General features: G+C 44.8%; 1 protein-coding gene across 1 annotated transcript in view; it reads left to right on the top strand.

Annotated features, from left to right (window-relative positions):
- Positions 1 to 3,891: 3,891 nt before the first annotated feature.
- Positions 3,892 to 19,287, top strand: part of ACBD4 (acyl-CoA binding domain containing 4) — a 31,108-nt gene continuing 15,712 nt past the window's right edge. Inside the window, exons 1-5 of the mRNA XM_082271393.1 lie at positions 3,892 to 4,051; positions 7,053 to 7,173; positions 9,444 to 9,528; positions 11,637 to 11,757; positions 16,463 to 16,600. Coding sequence (XP_082127519.1) covers positions 3,970 to 4,051; positions 7,053 to 7,173; positions 9,444 to 9,528; positions 11,637 to 11,757; positions 16,463 to 16,600 — 547 coding nt within the window. The 5' untranslated portion in view covers positions 3,892 to 3,969. The remainder of the gene's footprint in view (positions 4,052 to 7,052; positions 7,174 to 9,443; positions 9,529 to 11,636; positions 11,758 to 16,462; positions 16,601 to 19,287) is intronic.

The raw sequence follows: 19,287 nt of genomic DNA, 5'->3' as shown, positions 1-19,287 counted from the left end.
GGGTAGAATGTGGACGGGCTAGGGTAGAATGTGGACGGGCTAGGGTAGAATGTGGACGGGCTAGGGTAGAATGTGGACGGGCTAGGGTAGAATGTGGACGGGCTAGGGTAGAATGTGGACGGGCTAGGGTAGTATGTGGACGGGCTAGGGTAGAATGTGGACGGGCTAGGGTAGAATGTGGACGGGCTAGGGTAGAATGTGGACGGGCTAGGGTAGTATGTGGACAGGCTAGGGTAGTATAGGGAAGGCTAGGGTAGTATAGGGAAGGCTAGGGTAGTATAGGGAAGGCTAGGGTAGTATAAGGACAGGTAAGGGTGGTATAGGGGCAGGCTAGGGTAGTATATGAACAGGCAATGGTAGTATAGGGGTGGGCTAGGGTAGTATATGGACAGGCTAGAGTAGTATAGGGGCAAGCTAAGGCTGTAGAGTGATTTTTGAGCATGACAGGTTATGCAACATTTGGCCATCCAGCAGATCAGCAGCCACTACTAGAAAAAATGATGGACGCCCTGTCACACAGGACTAACTTATATTACCTCTCTGTTGCTCTCTCCCAGTGCTCCCACAGTCTTCAGTGCCTAGCCTCACGCATGCACCAGAGCAGAAGAAGGCGGGCCGGGCGTGAGGCCGGCTGCACCCCCTCCTCCAGTTCCACCCAATAGAAATGCAAGCTTTGCAAGCTGCACCTGAATATCAGCTGCTGGCGAAGCCGGTGGGGAAGGGATCTTTTATTGCTTTCTGTCCCCTGTGGGTACCCTGGCAGCACACACAACTGAGCTCTTCGTGTGTGCTCGGGTTTTTAACAGCCAGTGTTGGACTGTGTGCGAGCGCCTTCGCTCCTGGCAACTATGAGTATGCATGTTGAGGGCAGCAGGGCGGCCTTTTTACAGGGCAGCGGAGTGCCGCTCCTAGATGACACACAAAATTGATGGAAAAAAAATCTTGGGAGTCAATTTGCCACCCCTCTCAAAGGGCCGCCTGCGTCCAATAGACCCAATGGGGATCAGGGTAGGGTCGGCCCTGATGTCAGGGGTTCCTGATGACTCAATAAGCTGCTCACACAATGGCTGTCTCTACCACATGTTAGTGACAGGTACACTTGTATAGAGCAACAGGTGTGTTGCCCTTGCTGCTGCATATGGGGCCACAAGTGTAGAAGGACCATACTCCAATCAAAGTACTCAGAACTGAACAAACAACTAAATACGCAGTTGAGTTCCATACAGTATGTGAGAGCTATTTTACCTGCCAGACAATTTGTTTCTCTCCAGGCTTCTGACCCAATATTTCTTTGCTGGAGTAAACCAATACAGCTAGGTCACCTCCTTGCCCCCAGCCGGCTGATTGGAAAATGAATAATGGGACATTCTGGGGAATTTAACCCAGCAGTAGTAGCATTATTAGTGAGCTGGTCTGCCCACTATTATTAAACAAAATTAAAATCCATTATAAAGTAGTTGCCCATGCAGGAGTTTTTCCATCATCAAAACAGGACCTTTGAAAATAATAGCTAAGCCACTTGGCTTCTTCTCTTCGGCAGCGTTGTTACTTAAAGCCTGGTCTTTGGGCTTTGACTGGTCCCTCATACCTTCTCACACAGTATCTGTGTTCCTATGCCTCTCCCAGCTCTCCTAGCTCTGCAGTCACTCTCGCTGTTCTGGCTCTCTCAGCTGTCTGGACACTCTAATCTCTTCTAACTCTCTGCTCTCCAGACGCTTTCTGGTTTCCGGACGCTGTCTGCTCTCCTGGCTCTTTCAGTTCTCCGGGCATTCTCAGCTCTCCTGGCTCTCTCAGCTCTCCTGGCTCTCTCAGCTCTCCTGGCTCTCTCAGCTCTCCTGGCTCTCTCAGCTCTCCTGGCTCTCTCAGCTCTCCTGGCTCTCTCAGCTCTCTCCTGGCTCTCTCAGCTCTCTCCGAACACTCTCAACTCTCCGGACGCGCTCTGCTCTCCGGGTGCTCTCAGCCCTTTTGGACACTCTAATCTCTTCTGGCTCTCTGCTCTCCAGACTCTCTCTGCTCTCCGGACGCTCTCTGGTTTCCGGACGCTGTCTGCTCTCCTGGCTCTTTCAGTTCTCCTGGCTCTCTCAGCTCTCCTGGCTCTCTCAGCTCTCCTGGCTCTCTCAGCTCTCCTGGCTCTCTCAGCTCTCTCCTGGCTCTCTCAGCTCTCTCCTGGCTCTCTCAGCTCTCTCCTGGCTCTCTCAGCTCTCTCCTGGCTCTCTCAGCTCTCTCCGAACACTCTCAACTCTCCGGACGCGCTCTGCTCTCCGGGTGCTCTCAGCCCTTTGGATGCTCTCAGCCCTTTGGACGCTCTCAGCTCTCTCTGCTCTCCTAGTGGTCTCTGCTCTCCTGGCTCTTTCAGTTCTTTGGGCATTCTCAGCTCTCCAGGCGCTCTCAGCTCTCCAGGCGCTCCCCTGACGCTCTTAGCTCCCCTGACGCTCTTAGCTCCCCTGACGCTCTTAGCTCCCCTGACGCTCTTAGCTCCCCTGACGCTCTTAGCTCCCCTGACGCTCTTAGCTCCCCTGACGCTCTTAGCTCCCCTGACGCTCTTAGCTCCCCTGACGCTCTTAGCTCCCCTGACGCTCTTAGCTCCCCTGACGCTCTTAGCTCACCTGACACTCTTAGCTCACCTGATGCTCTCCTAGCTTTCTCTGCTCTCCAAGCTCTTTACGCTCTCCAAGCTCTTTCCGCTCTCCTAGCTCTCTCTGCTCTCCTAGCTTTCTCCTAGCTCTGAACACTCTCAGCTCTCCTGGCTCTTAGCTGTCTCGACATTCTCAGCTCTCCTGGCAATTTTAGCTCTCTAGACACTCAGTAGAGCACACCTGTCTCCTCTAACAGGAGCCCTGAGCTATGCCCAAACCTGATGTTATAAAGGCTGTCTGCACCTTTAGACACACCCTGCTAGTCCTCAGCAAGACCTGAACACTGGGTTGAAGACGTCCTGCCTTCCAAAGCTCTTCAAAGTCTCCGAAACTCCAAAACCCGGAGAAAGTTGGAAAACCACCTTTCTATGCTCAAAATCAATATTCCAGAGCCCGCATCTTGTATTTGCGTGAATGCTGTGTCCCATTTGCTTCCTTTTTCACAGTGGCAGCTGGCAGGGCCTTGCGCTGTCACAAGAAGTATAAGCAGGCCGATGAGTCAACACTCTGCTCTTTCCTTGTCAGCACACATGATTGGTTGAGTATTTGCCCCCACCACCCCCTTTCCCAGTTTTCTTAGTTTTTTGATAGTAAGGGGGATGAAATAATAGTGAGATGTGGCAAGGAGTAGCAATTATATGGGCAGCTGTACTTGTAGACACAACTTACTGTAAGTACTTAAAGCAAATTATTCCTCTGCACTCAGCCCTGCCAGGTAGCAAATGGGAACTAATTAAATCCTGCTTATTAAGTGAAATGCCCTGGGAGCTCCTAACAAAGGTGTAGTCTAAGCAGGTGACCCCATGACCGAAGGGCATGCTCACGATGAGGGCCAAAATGAATCTGGTTGCACAGCAAGTCTAGAGCTACCACGGCAAAGCAGATGTCTTTTTTTTTACATTACTTGACATTGTAAATGACATTCATAGTGTCGGCTTGTATAAATTTCACCCAGTCCTGTTAGTGTCAATATTTAGGTCACTTAGTCTATCATTTATGTCACTGTCATCAGGTCACGTTGGACATCCGCCAACTCCTTATCATGTTCTATTTGGCCTTGTTTGGCCAACCTATTGCAGCTATTGATGAACCACAGGTCCCAGTATACCCACTGTACTTCTTCAAAATTATTAGAATGTGCCTGAGCATACAGCATACCTGTTTCTACTGGAAATCACATTCTATCCAAGTAAATATCTGCAGATCAGAGGTCACCTTTTATCAGGATAGAGCGTTTCTCTGGCACAGCAATAACTGGCAGTACTTTTGTCCTCTGCAGAAAGCACTGGGATTTCACGCTGCCTCTGAGACTGCGGGGTCGTATTCTGGACATATGGGGACAGATCAAGATGAGAGTGGATACCGGAGACAGTTCAATGCTGCAGTGTCAGTTATTCAGAGCTTGCCCAAAAGTGGTATGTATCATAACTATTTTTATATTTGCTGTCAGTGTCCCTGATGAGATTATTTCCTCTCCCTTCCTGTTTGGTCACTGGCACAGGAAGTGAAGGTGAATCAAACAGGGGCACAGCTATAAAAGCCCCTTTTAAAAGTAGAGTGAGAAAGACATAGATCTACAACCTCTTAATGTGGACACCCATCTTAATTTTTTTATTTTAGGTGCACAAAGCCAGCTCCAGCTCCAGTTTGATTTGTTTTTGTGGAGGTACTCGTGGCCTGCACAGAGCCCTGATCTCAACCTTTTGGCATGAACTTGAAAGCCAACTACGAGCCATGTCTTGTCATCCAAAACCTGTATATGACCTCACAAATGCTCTTTATGGCTGAATGGACACAGATTCCCACATACACACTCCAGAATCTTGCAGAAAGCCTTCCCAAAAGATTGGAACACAGAGGGCTACAACTCCTTATTAATATCTATGTTTTTATCAGGGGTGTACGTGCTGGAGATGCAGTGGTTGCAATTGCGACTCGGGACCATGCTCCAGGGGGCCATTGTGGTCCCCTATACACTGGGATAGGAGGGGCAGTGGGGGCAGCATATAGAGGAACCAATCCGTGATTCAGAGGCTGCAGGAGAGAAAAACCAGAGGGTATCCGTTCCTCTACATGTCGCCCCGCTGCCCCTCCTATCCACCTCCTGCTTTGACCAGGCTTCTGTGTACTCCCCCGGCCATCCTCTATCCTGCTGGCTGCTGCGGGGTATGCATTCAAGATGGAGAGCAGAAAAGGCCCCTTTCATGTCTTAATGAATGTAAGCACAGTTTACTATGCCTCAGTTATAATAAAAACCAAAAAGTGCAGCGCTGAAATCAGTATACAATTATATAGCTGAAAAGCTCATATAAAGAAAACAAAAAAGGAGAGGGGATAATGTCCAAATGAATAGTCCCAATATTAAGTGCAGAGATGTGAATCCACGTGCAAAATAACTTTCTTCCAGTGACACCAGGGAAAAGTGTAGGAAGGGGACACCCTTGTGCTCAGGTATAACAAGCAGCTTACCGAAATTCCGTGGCTGCTCAATTTAATGAGACAGCCTCTCCCAGCTAGTAGTAAACCAGTAGGTCAACCGATATCAAGCTCAGGTGCTTCGAAAGACGCCGAAAGCCGTTTCCGGTGTGTTGTTAAACCGATCACATTAATATGTGGCACACTTGGAACTTCTCATATACTCCATTGAACGTAAAGCCATATGTAGAAAGAAACAGAGGCCCATAGCGTAATCCCGTAAACCAATAGGTAAATTTATTAAAAAAACTACTTACAATTTAAAAGACAAAAACAGGCATGTAGTATGTGCCGGTCATGGATCTAACCGCGGCGTCCCGCAAGTCTCCAGATCAGCATATGGATAAACGGCCGGCTTCGTTGGGGGGCGTGTGGACGTTTATGTCTGGGATCGCCAACGTTTCGTCATAAGAAAGACTTCTTCTGGGCGTCCAGAAGAAGTCTTTCTTATGACGAAACGTTGGCGATCCCAGACATAAACGTCCACACGCCCCCCAACGAAGCCGGCCGTTTATCCATATGCTGATCTGGAGACTTGCGGGACGCCGCGGTTAGATCCATGACCGGCACATACTACATGCCTGTTTTTGTCTTTTAAATTGTAAGTAGTTTTTTAAATAAATTTACCTATTGGTTTACGGGATTACGCTATGGGCCTCTGTTTCTTTCTACATATGGCTTTACGTTCAATGGAGTATATGAGAAGTTCCAAGTGTGCCACATATTAATGTGATCGGTTTAACAACACACCGGAAACGGCTTTCGGCTTTTGGAGTCTTTCGAAGCACCTGAGCTTGATATCGGTTGACCTACTGGTTTACTACTAGCTGGGAGAGGCTGTCTCATTAAATTGAGCAGCCACGGAATTTCGGTAAGCTGCTTGTTATACCTGAGCACAAGGGTGTCCCCTTCCTACACTTTTCCCTGGTGTCACTGGAAGAAAGTTATTTTGCACGTGGATTCACATCTCTGCACTTAATATTGGGACTATTCATTTGGACATTATCCCCTCTCCTTTTTTGTTTTCTTTATATGAGCTTTTCGGCTATATAATTGTATACTGATTTCAGCGCTGCACTTTTTGGTTTTTATTGTATTTTTTGAATCACTGTTAGTTGATTTTGTGCCAGCTGCTCACTATTGTTCTTAATCATTTGGTTTTCTGTCACATCTAGCGCGGAAATTTTTCTTCTATTTTACATATGCCTCAGTTATAAACAGAGTCAGTGACTTGTACGGATCACTGACTCTGTCTGTTCATAACGGAGGCATAGTAAACTATGCTTACTATGCTTTAGTTTGTGAATGAACGGGAAGCTCTTTACAGAGCTATTCCTGTACATTCATTCTATGCTGCTGAGGCTGCTAAGATGGAGATTGAGGGCTGTGTTCTCAATCGCCTTCTCTGTCTCAAAGGTGAAACATCAGAAGTCTGTTTAGACCCCTGATATTTCACCAAAGCCTCTCAAGGGGGCATCTAAAAAATTGTAAAACATAATTAAAAAAACAACATTGTAAAAAGATAATAAAGTAAAATAAAATGGTAAAAAATAATAATAAAATAAAGTAACAAAATTACTGCAACCAGTAGCAGAACTACCGGGGTTGTAAATGTTGCACTTGCAACTGGGCCCTGGGGTTCTGCCACCGTGTGGGGGGGGGGGGGGGCCTTATGGTTTCATGCACTGAGGCTCTGAAGGTTCTAGTTACACCTCTGGGTTTTCTTATGATTATACAGGATTTATATACATCAGTTTGTGCAGCGCTTTACAATAGAAGGGAAAAAGTATAATTATAATACAAGAGATTAGGAGGGCCCTGCCCATAAGAGCTTACAATCCAAAAGGCATGGGAATGGGACGTTTAACAAGCTTATATACAGAATATGTGAAGCCTTTGACTATATAGCAATCAGACCCTTTTTAATCTCTCTTTCTCTAGGCTCCTATCGCCCTTCCTATGAGGAGATGCTTCTTTTTTACAGCTATTACAAGCAAGCCACGGTTGGATCCTGTAACATCGCCCGCCCTGGTTTCTGGGATCCCATTGGAAGATATAAGTGGTATGATCGCTGCTGTATAGTTGATGAATAAGAAGGCAGCTATGTTGTTTATGGAAACAGCTTAGCTAATGTCATATTAGTCACAGGTGTTACCTACCTGCCCCTGTACAAATCAATGACAGGATGTGAGGAAACTATGGTAAAGATTTAAACAGATTTAAACGTATAGATTTGTACAGGTATGGATGTACACCGCTGACAGTCTGCTATGATTGATGCCGCACACAGCTGAAATGCGTTAGCAGACTTTATCTCATGTTTAGTGTTTGCTGAGTGAAGAATAAATGGTATTTTAGAACTTAGGACCATGGAGGAGGGGGGGGGATTATTCAACGTACACTGTGGCTCTATGCAACATCTGTGACTTCCAGGTACAAAAATAAGATCAGAGTTTAGGCTGTACAGACCTCTCAGCCTATGTGAATGAGCCCTAATAGACTTTGTATACACAAGATTCACTGAGCTAATTACACACACATATATATATATATATATATATATATATATATATATATATATATATATATATATATATACACACACAGTATATTCAAATATATTTCACAATAAAATGTTAATTTATATTCCATGTGTGTTCCATAAATTTCAACAGCCAATTAACTTTTCTCCTTAAGATCATTGATTTGCAGTGACGCGCATGTAATGACTATAGGCACGTGTAAAGTGGACCTGTCAATTAAAAAATAACCCTTCACATGAATCCTATCAGCCTAACTGCAGAAAATTGTCACCCGAGTCACTTCTATTAGATCATCCCCTGCAGCTATTACCTTTTGTCCCATCTCCCCCTTCCTTTAGATTGTAAGCTCTATGAACAGGGCCCTCCTATTCCTTCTGTATTGAACTGTTTTGTAATTGGACTGCCCCCCCCCCCCCCCCACATTGTAAAGCGCTGCGTAAACTGTTGTCACTATATAAATCCTGTATAATAATAATCATTATTATTATAATTGTGGGGGAAAAAGTACCTCTTTCTTGCTGTGGAGCTTTGCTTTGGAGCTTCCATTGTGAGTGGTTCATGTCATTAGAGTTTGCAGTGACACTGAAGTAATGCCTATAGGTACATGTAAAGGGGACCTGACATAAAATAAACACTTCACATGAATCCTATCAACCTAACTACAGTAAATCACCTTATGATTGTGAGGGAAAAAGCACCTCTTTCTTGCTGTGGAGCTCTGCTTTGGAGCATGCTGCTTTGGAGCTTCCATTGTGAGTGCTTTATGTCATTAGAGTTTTGCAGAGAGATTGTAGTGGTTGACCCACCAGACCCTGATCTGCTTGCATGTTCCTGATCACTGTCCCGACATAATGCAGCCAGAGACAGCCAAGCAATTAGCATTTTTTGAGGGAGGTCAGCAATGACCAGGGGAGGACTGGGCCAGGGGGCTGGGGGGCATTTGCCCCCCAGGCCACTCTAAAGCCCTGTAAAAAGGCCGCACTGCTTCTGCCACAGACATGCCTAAAGGATTCCTGGTGAAGAGAAGTAAAAAGTCCCCACCGCTGACCTACTGAGCACAACAAGGACAGAGCGAAGGCCTCCCCCCCCCCCCCCCCCCAGCATGAATGATGTAAACTGTGTCTGAGCAGAGGCCGGTTCCATGCCCCACTGGAGACTCTCCTTCCCCTGGCCAGCCCTAACCGAGCTGTCCCAGCTCCCCCCAACCCTCCCCAGGTAGCCAGGTCGGGAACCCGGATTCAGCCAGTGAGTAGAGAGTACCCGGAGCAGAGTTTCAGCATAGAATGGGGGTTTAGGAGGAGGTCAGGAGGAGGGAGAATGGGAGGAGGGCCGAGTAGCTGCACCATGAGCCTCTGGTTTGTACTTGCCCCCTGGGTCAAAAGTTGCCAGTCTGCCCCTGGCAATGACAGCCCTATGTTGCCCACCATTGGGATTACTACAGATGAGTGCTAGGTGTAAAGTGCACTAAGTGCTTGTCTTTTCAGTGCTGCCATGCAAGCCTTCCGTGAGACCCTTTTACACATCAGGAACCCACACAGGAAAAAATTGGTAGTATTGTGACACCAGTGCCTCAAAATGCCAGGAGCACTGCTGTTTTTGATTATATGCAGCGCAAAGCAGATGCTTGGCTTAGTAAACCCTTTAGCCTTGACCCTGGGTGCAGTCAGCTTTTTTATGGCCTTTGATTTCTAATTATCATAGATCTTTGATAGCCAGACATGAAAATGAAGGTGAGTGTATGGATTTGATGACTGCAGGCTTATTACATATCATCAATTGATGTTTACAGGGATGCCTGGAACAAGCTGGGTCAGATGAGCCAGGAGGATGCCATGTGTGCTTATATCAGAGAAATGAAGAAAGTAGCCCAAAAGGTAACACACATACCTGCTCATTTCATTACAATAGAACAAAGTTTTTTTTTTTTAAATAAATGGCAACCTGTCAGATTCCTGATTCTGCGGACAGGTTAGCAGCTAGAGAGTTTTATTCAAATAGTCCTAATGCAATTGAGACATGGTGGTGGGATTGTTTGGGGCAGTGCTATTCTCACGTCAGTTGGGACCTCAAAAAAAAAAAAAATCTTTAGGGTTCAGTTCATTCAAAGGTTGACAAAAGAGCGCTTTAAGCTGTCTTTCACCCCAAGGGCTCTTTCACATGGGGGGACTCTGCCAGTGGATGCGCCTGCTCAGCAGGGAATCTGTCTGCTGATCCCTGCTGAGCAGGCGGTTGACTGGTCCATGTCTGCTCCACTTATGCAGAGGGGACACAGACACAGCCTACTTTGTATGGGTGGTCAGATTAAAAACAGTCCACCTGTACATTTACATCTGACTATTATCTTATCCAATCCACCAGAAAGATGGGAAACAGATCCCCCATCTGTCTGTTTCCAGCAGATAGGATCAGATGTTGGCGGGTGTAAACTGACACATGTTCGTTTACATCTGCCGCTCCATAGAGGGCAATAGATGGTCTGAACGGGCCCGTCTCAGTTTTTAAGGCAGACCCGATCGGTCTGTCTGTATGAAAGGGGCCTTAAGGTCATGTTGTTTCACCCTGCATCCTCTTTCCTCCTCCCTGTCTTACAAATTGCTGATTTTCCTGCCTAGACTAGAAGTTCTCTCTGTCTCCCCATCCAATTGTCCACTTGCTTGCTTAAGCTGGCCACACACGACCTGAATTTCAGCCCATTCCTGCTAAATCCACTGAAATTCAAGCTGTGAGAGTGGCTCCTAGCACCATCCGAATCAAAAAAAGGTTGATTTAAAATTCACCTGACACCTGACTGGTGGAAAATTATTGACCAAACAGTAACTGCAACCTCCCAGATGCAGTCACTGTTTGGGTAGTCAGGCAGTTGCATCAGCTGCCTGAATACAATTGCTGGGAGTGGAGATTTCTCCATCCACGCTGCTTAGCATAGATCAATCAACAATCAATTGATTTTCTGTTCAACTGTGTATGGCTAGCATTTGTAATGTACATAAAAACAAAAATACAACAGGGAGAGTAAAGATGGCCATACATGGTGTAAAACTAAAGCTGTGGATGGCCCTATTGGTACCCTTCCACCCAACAGCCTTTGCTCTTAAAATCAAAGCAGCTAGACAGAAAATTATCAGCTGAACAACAGCTGCATCCAACCAGATGCAGCCACTGTTCAGGTTAGCTGACAGCCATGGGCACCCACAGTTGAAATACAGTAGCCTGCGGGGAAAAAAATCTTACAGTGTATGGCCATTTTAAGACCCCTTCAGAATAACTGTGTGTTGTTGGTGGGGCTGAGACCTCAGGTGCACAAATCCTGCTGGCCCCAAGAGAAATAAGAAAAACAGCAGGGACATTCAGATTACCATTATTTCCATTTTCAATGCTATTGCTGTACACACTATTCAATTAAAAGAGAAGTATAGCCAAAACGGTTTTAGCCATACTTGTCTTGTGAGTCACTGGAGCGCACTTATTTCTGCACTTTTTTTGCTTTAATAAAGTTTGGTTCACTTTGCATCAGTCACTTTATATATTTTTTGCACTTAGCACTTTATTTTATATATTGCATATTTATGAATTGATGATTTTATGATGGTTTTTTTTTTAGCATGTTACACGTATGGTATATGATTTAAGGTGTTTTTTCTAATTTTGATTGCGCATACTTAGTTAGATACAGTATGTGGATCAGCGCTGCTCACTAAAGCAATCCCTCTTTGCTATTAATTGGTTCCATTAATTAGGGCAGCAGCGGTCCATTAAATTATTTATTAAGATTTTCTGTCTTATCTGTGGTGCTGTTACCCTAATAGACAACTTATGTAGGAGAATTGGTTTTATCTCTGTATATCACCTGAGGCCAATCACTTCACTGGGTATATGTAAGGGTTTACTGTACAACCACTTTTAAGTTTAAAAAATATTGTTCCATTTGAAGTTTCGCTTTAACACTGAAGATGTAAGTCGTCATTACTATATTTTATTTCAGATTATCGACACCGTCCCTCTGGAAGACACATCACCTGACATGTTTGAGCCTTTCCGTCCCCTGTATGAAGTTATTCCAGATATGCCCCGCCCTCCAGATTCCTTTTTTAAGACTATCACTGGTGAGTGGGGGTCCTTACCGGAATTTACACAATCTTGTTGCATCTTCCAGTTAAGTGGGGTACACACTAGTAGAAAATCTGCCGAAAATTCCCGTACGAGGTAAAATCGTACGATTTTCGGCTAGTGTGTACACAACTTTCAGCAGCCGATGCCGACATTTTCAACAAAACAAAACGGAGGGACAAACACCAAAATTTTTATCGTTTATCGTCCGTCCCCAGACAGCCAATTTTTGTTTAATGTGTTTGCAGTACGTCGGATACGAAAGACCGCGCATGATCTGAAGTTGCTGACAACCCGAAAGTCTAGAAACAAATGTCCCAAAAAAAAAAAATCGGACGAGAAATTTCGTGAACATTTATTCACTGTCAACTAAAAACGGTTATGAACGCTGAGCAAGAGAGAGAAAAATCGGAGGATATTTTGTCTGATTTCCGTCAAGTGTGTACAGGCCTTAAGCCATGCAATAGTGCTAAAGTCAGAAAATGCCCTTAGTTGTAAGCAACCCCCTGCAGAATAAGCACACACAGCTCTCTATAGGGCAGTAGCAATGTACTTTTCTGAAGCCTGTGCTATTTAACCTCTTTCTTTCTCAGCTTCCTGCATGGCCAAGCACATACAAACTTCCAAGGCAGGTTTAAATCTGAAAGGGGCTGTGAGAATCCAGTAGAAATCCTTGCCTAATTTTCCCATAGCAGCTAATGCCTTGTTACTATGGGTAACATCCTTAGCTTTTCTGGTTCTACATTTTATGAATCATTCCCATTGGTGCCAAAGGTGAATTAAATAGTACACACTAATATAATGTATATGGAAAGAATGCTGGTGGAATTGGTAACCTAGCTTGGCCAAGATTTACCTTCTCTCTAGGAAAGTGCTAGCTTCCAAATAGCATTCACCATCCAGATGTGTCTTGATGATGTAGGCCAGTGTTCTCCAAACTGCACCCCATTACTTACTTTTGTGTGGTAATATACCTCCCACTGACACCAGAAATTAAGCATTATTCTTTCCACTGGCACCAAGGATGGGGCATGTTTTACTGGCACCAAGGATGGGGCATGTTTTACTGGCACCAACGATGGGGCATGTTTTACTGCCACCAAGGATGGGGCATCTTTTACTGGCACCAACAATGGGGCATCTTTTACTGGCACCAAAGATGGGGCATCTTTTACTGGCACCAAAGATGGGGCATCTTTTACTGGCACTAAAGATGGGGCATCTTTTACTGGCACCAAAGATGAGGCATGTTTTACTGGCACCAAAGATGGGGCATGTTTTACTGGCACCAAGGATGGGGCATGTTTTACTGGCACCAAGGATGGGGCATCTTTTACTGGCGCCAATGATGGGGCATCTTTTACTGGTGCCAACGATGGGGCATGTTTTACTGGCACCAAGGATGGGGCATGTTTTACTGGCACCAAGGGTGGGGCATGTTTTACTGGCACCAAGGGTGGGGCATGTTTTACTGGCACCAAGGGTGGGGCATGTTTTACTGGCACCAAGGGTGGGGCATGTTTTACTGGCACCAAGGATGGGGCATGTTTTACTGGCGCCAAGGATGGGGCATGTTTTACTGGCGCCAAGGATGGGGCATCTTTTACTGGCGCCAACGATGGGGCATCTTTTACTGGCGCCGACGATGGGGCATCTTTTACTGGCGCCAACAATGGGGCATCTTTTACTGGCTCCAACAATTGGACACTATTCCTTCCACTGAAAACAACAATGGGATACTGTTCCTCCTACTATTACCAATAATAGGCCATATTCCTAATGGCCATAGGTACTGTATGTACAGTATGTAAATTATGTATGTAAATGTTTTGCTCCCATTGACACTGGGGCATTTTGGTCTCCCACTGGTGACAGTCCGGCCCCCCTAAGGTCTGAAGACAATAAACTGGCCGTTTTGTTTAGAAAGTTTGGAGGCCCCTGATGTAAGCAATAGGTGACAATAAAGCAATAATGTTTGCACAAAAAAAATTGAGAACTTATTATACTAGGATCTGTTTTAGGAATGTATTTATTTAGAATGTTGCAAGGTTGTGCAGAAATTGTTGGTATTACGCAAATCTTTCATTCTGCATAGGAAAGGAAAACTCCTGCTTTCATTAAAAAAAAAAAAAAACACATAAAATTGCAACACAAGCCATTCTGTGTTAATGGCATGAAAAATTACCTTTACATTTCAATGCACAGCTGCTGTAATTTTCTAAAATTGTCATAAAATTCAATGCAATATGGCAACCTGGAGACGTTCTGCGCAGAAAGCCTCCTGAAAATGTAATTTCCTGCTTGTGTGATTTGATCTCTGAACTTTCAGATGTCTGCACGAAGATACAAATTTTAACAAATCCTGCATTAGAATCTAATTTTTGGTGAGATATTCCCTAAGACTTGGCTACTAAGGGGATACAGACACTGCAGCTTTCCTTTAGAACACTGAGAGTGTACTAGGTAGTTATAATGAATACAGACCCTCCCATTCAGAAATCCGGAAAGGATGTGGTGAAAAAAACAGCTTTTTCCTCAGAACTGAAAATGTAGGAATCTGCCACAATTTTTAATGTGATACCAAAGGCTTTTTCCAAATATATACTGTGTGTGTGTGTGTGTGTGTGTGTGTGTGTATATGTGTATATATATAATGTGAGTATGTATGTATGTGTGTGTGTATGTGTGTGTGTATATATGTGTATATATATATATATATATATATATATATATATATATATATATATATATATATATAGTTGTATAGGCAATCTATTTATATTGCAACGTTGAGCCCTGATTCACACCGAATTCGATTTTGAAATTGTGTGACTGCACTTGAAATCACACAATTTCAAAGCCGCATGTTAGTGACTTCATTCACAAATGTCTATGCAAATCGCACCTAAAATCACCATAAGTAGTGTAAGAACTACTGTTTTAAATCTGTGCTGCACCATAAAGTCGGCATTGCACCGATTTCAACAGTTCCATTGCTGACAATAGGGTGTGACTTGTCGTGCGTTTTGGACCTGTCAAACTGAATAAAACAAGTCAGACCAGTGTGAATGGGGACCTAAAGTAGTTGTAAAACCTGAAGGTTTTTACCTTCATGCATGAAGGTTAAAAACATTCAGTATGCAGCTCCTCCTAATACTTACCTGAGACCGATTGCGATCCAGCGATGTGCATGAGAGCAGCTGCTGTCTCGGCTCTCTGCCTCCTCATTGGCCGTTGTCTCCCGATGCTTTCATTCACAGCCAGTGAGGAGGGAGCAGGGACTGAGTCGAGACACATTCCACGTGTCTTATGAATACACAGAGGCAGCTCAGGAGTAAGCACACATTAGTGCCCCCACAGCAAGAGACTTCCTATGGGGGCACTCGGCAGGGAGAGGAGCCCAGTGTGTCGGTGGGGAACCTAAGAAGAGGATGTTCGGGGTTGCTTTGTGCAATATGTATATACATACATATACAGTATATATACACACAGACATTATATATACATATACACACACACATACATACTCACACACACACACATTATATATATATATATATATATATATATATATATATATATATACACATATACACACACACCTACATACTCACACACACACACACACACACATATATATATATATATATATATATATATATATATATATGTGTGAGTATGTATGTGTGTGTGTGTGTGTGTATATATATATTTTTTCTCAGCAAAAGTCAAGCTATTTTTAAGGGGGTGTAGAGGCGGTTGTTTTTGTATAGTTGTTTTTTGTTTGTTTACAGTTGTTTTGTGGCCAAAACCACTGCATGGACATCTACCTAGCACTTGGTTCTCTTTGCCAAAAACAATGTGTCGTCATAGGGTATCTGCACTTTGGCAGTGTGGGGAGTGTTGACACATTGATGAACTCAGTAGGTTTGCTTCAATGTTATTGGCTGTCTTAATAATGTCCCAGTAGTTGGTTCAGTAGTAATTCCATATATATTTTAGGGCTCTTTCACACGGGCGTTCCGATCAGATCCGCCTGTCAGTTTTTTAGGCGGATCTGATCGGATGCCCCATTCAGCCCTATGGAGCAGTGGATGTCAGCGGTGACATGTCCACTGACAGCCGCTGCCATCCGCATCCGATCCTGTCTGTGAAACCTGGAAGGATGGAAACCCTATTTTCCATCCGTCCTGGGGATCGGATCGGATGAGAGTGGACAGGCGGTCCTCTCTCATCCGATTCCCCATAGAGAGCAGCGGGGCTCTGACACCTCCCTCTCCGCACACAGTGCGGAGATGGAGCTGTCATCTACCGGCTCAGCGGGGATCGGCGGATCGATCCCCGCTGAGCAGAGCATGGTCCGCAACGGAATGCAGACCGTGTAAAAGGGGACTTAGGAAACACATATGAAAATAGCAAGTCAAGTGTCTGCTACTGATCCCTTTAAGCCACACCCATCCAGAGCTGATGATTATAGGTGGGCATCCATGATTGGAACAGCCCACGGACTTACTATATCTTTAGGGGACTCCAGCAGTGAAAGCGCATAGAGTTCTGGCACAGGCAGCAGATTACCCCTATTTAACCTGCTAAAGCTTACAGAAAACTTTAAAATAGTTATTCTGGGTGTGCAAGGATGGTGCTCAGTCTTTTTTCATCTGTGGCAGACATGCTAAGCATTCCTTTGTTTTTATGTTGCAGAAGAGGAGACTTTTGAAGATGATGAGTACCAGGCATCAAAGGAGGAAGGAGAAGAGCAATATGGATCCAAACCAGAACAAACAGAACTGGGTGTTCACCAAGGTCTGGGGGAAGAGGAGGAACGCAGAGACCCTGTAGGTCTGTGTGCTATCCACATTCTAGTCTGTAATTGCGGTTTACTCTAATGGATGCTGTACTCATGTCTTTAAGGTTGTAATGGCTAGTATGTATATTTTTATCTTTTTAGAATTTGTTAACACTGAAAATGGAAAAGAGGAATCTCAAATCTCACTTTAATCCTCTAAATTAGTGGTTCTCATCTCCGGTCCTCGGGACCCACCAACAGGCTAGGTTTGCAAGATAACTAAATTACATCACAGGTGATATCATTTGCTGCTCAGTGATTGCAGTATTCTAGTCTGCATCTCCCCAAGGTAATACTTAAAATCTGGCCTGTTAGTGGGTCCCGAGGACCAGAGTTGAGAACCACTGCTCTAAATGGTCAGTAGAGTGGACAGTTAGCATGGGCATGGATGTTCCATGGTTCTTTCTTGCCTGTTCTCATATTGTGCAACATTTTTCTAAACACTAAGTGTTTACTATTCACATCAGTCTCTGTCTCACTGGAAAGGAAAAGTACTTTGTGGCAGGTGTGGATCGCCAAAATGTGCCAGCTTGGTGTGTCACACTAGAGTACTGACTTGAGGATGAACTCTGGCAGGTTTTGTGCTCAAGCCCTACCTACACTCAGGCTGAACCCCTGATCATTTGAGAAATACTAACATCTCTGCTCCCCTTGAGCTGGGTAAAGCCGTGCATAGGGGGATTGAATCTCGATCGGCTCAGCAGGAACCGGCTGAGATTCAAACCATGTATGGGTAGGCTGAATGTACCCAAGTTGATTGATCATCTTGGGTACAACCAGCCTGCTGGATTTTACAAGCAATAATTTCTAGTGGCTGTTATAGCAGCTAGCAATATTCACTGTTCTTCCAAGAGGGACAGCTTCCCCCCACCCCCGCCTGGAGAACACAATGGCTCCACAGGAGGGAGTCCCCTGTAAACATTGTCTGTGTTGATGGAGGCTTTGAGCAGTTTTTTTCAAAATTGCTCGGTCTATGGCCAGCCTTAAGCTTGGTACACTTGGGCAGAATATTGGCTGGTACTGGGAGGTTCAACAGAAACTGGCTCCTCAGTTTTTTTTTCACTCAGCCTGCTGGGTTGAACAAAAAAAAAAAAAACTGACAGTGTGTAACTATCGTTCCATACTGAAGCCCATGGCTGCAGATTGATCCTCTGATAAGCCCACAGCTTACGGCGAGCTGTAGATACTATTGATTTATCCTATTTCATATTAAGATTTCAATGCATTACTCAGCATGTTCTTGGTTTGTCCTTCTGATTTAGTGGCGCTTACAACCTACAAGCCACTATCATAGTCACACTAAGCACTGTTATATACTGTAATCTCAGTACTCAGTTGGTTTGTGGATAGGCATTCACTGACGTATTCATTTTTCACTTTATATCCGAATGATTGTCGACAGTTGATCATCATACTTACCTATATGGCTAGATGCCCCCCCCCCCTTCAAATTATCGATTTCAGGTGCTTCTGTTAAAGCTGAGTTCCACCCAAAAGCGGAACTTCCGCTTTAAGTACTCCTGACCCCCTGACATGCCACATTTGGCATGTCATTTTTTGGGGGGAGAGCAGGTTCCTAGTTTTGACAGGTACCCGCTCCCACTTCCGCTCAGGCTGCCTAGGCGGCTCAAGTGAAAGTTCTGTCCTCCTGCCTCCCTGCAAACTTCTGGGACATGTCCGAGGTCCCAGAAGATTGCCCGAGTATTCAGGAGGTGCATCGCGACTCGCGCATGTGCAGTGCATACCCGGCTGTGAAGCCGCAAGTTGTCACAGCCGGGTGCCCACACTAGTGATGCCGGCGCTGCCGAGAGAAGAGGGAGAGGAGCGAGGCTTCGGGCGACTGCATCCCTGGATCATAGGACAGGTGAGTGTGTGTTTATTAAAAGTCAGCAGCTTCACTTTTTGTAGCTGCTGACTTTTAATAAACACAGAAATGTCTTTAACTCCGCTTTAATGTTACTGCATATAAAGACATTTTAGACAATTCCGCACTTCTAACCTTGTGGCAGCATTTTGGGGAAGATGGATTGGAATGCCAATTGCGAGCCAGGTCTCCAACTTCAGTATCTGACCTCACAAATGCTCTTTTGGCTGAATGGGCCCATATGTCCACAGACACAATCCAAAATCTCCTGAAAAGCCTTACCAGAAATTTGAGATGCATAACTTCACTAATACCAATAGTTTACCAGAAATATGGATCTCTTGTAGCCACAAATAGATGGATAACTCTGCGTTAATACCCGTAGTTTTGGAATGGGCTGTTCAGCAAGGTCATAAAGGTGTGATAGCAAGGTGTCAACAATCTTTTTTCCATATAGTGTACAGTATGATGACCAGGTATTAAAAGTTTTAAGGAACATACCCTCAAGGAGAAAAGGTGTACGTATATAGAATGTTCACTAGAGCAGTTTATTCAGTGTCTATAGAACAGGGGTGCTCAACCTTTTGAAGAGTGAGGTCCACTTTGGTAATCAATCGTAGGCCACAGTGAACTATGGGGTTTTACCGCCCCTCACACTGCAAATGTAAACGAGCCCTAACTGTCCTGAGCCTTATGTGAGGCTACTTTCACACCAATGCACTGCAGTTTACCCGCACTGCAGGTGGAGCGCAGTGCACCTGTGGCTTTCCTGTAGGTTAGCTTCTAATACATCTTGTGGGTGAGGTATAGTTTCTG

Source organism: Pelophylax lessonae (genome assembly GCF_965119305.1).
Source record: "Pelophylax lessonae genome assembly, chromosome: 11".
NCBI classification, from domain to species: domain Eukaryota; kingdom Metazoa; phylum Chordata; class Amphibia; order Anura; family Ranidae; genus Pelophylax; species Pelophylax lessonae.
The sequence above is the reverse complement of the archived record's forward strand: the minus strand, read 5'-3'. Positions and strand labels throughout refer to the sequence as shown.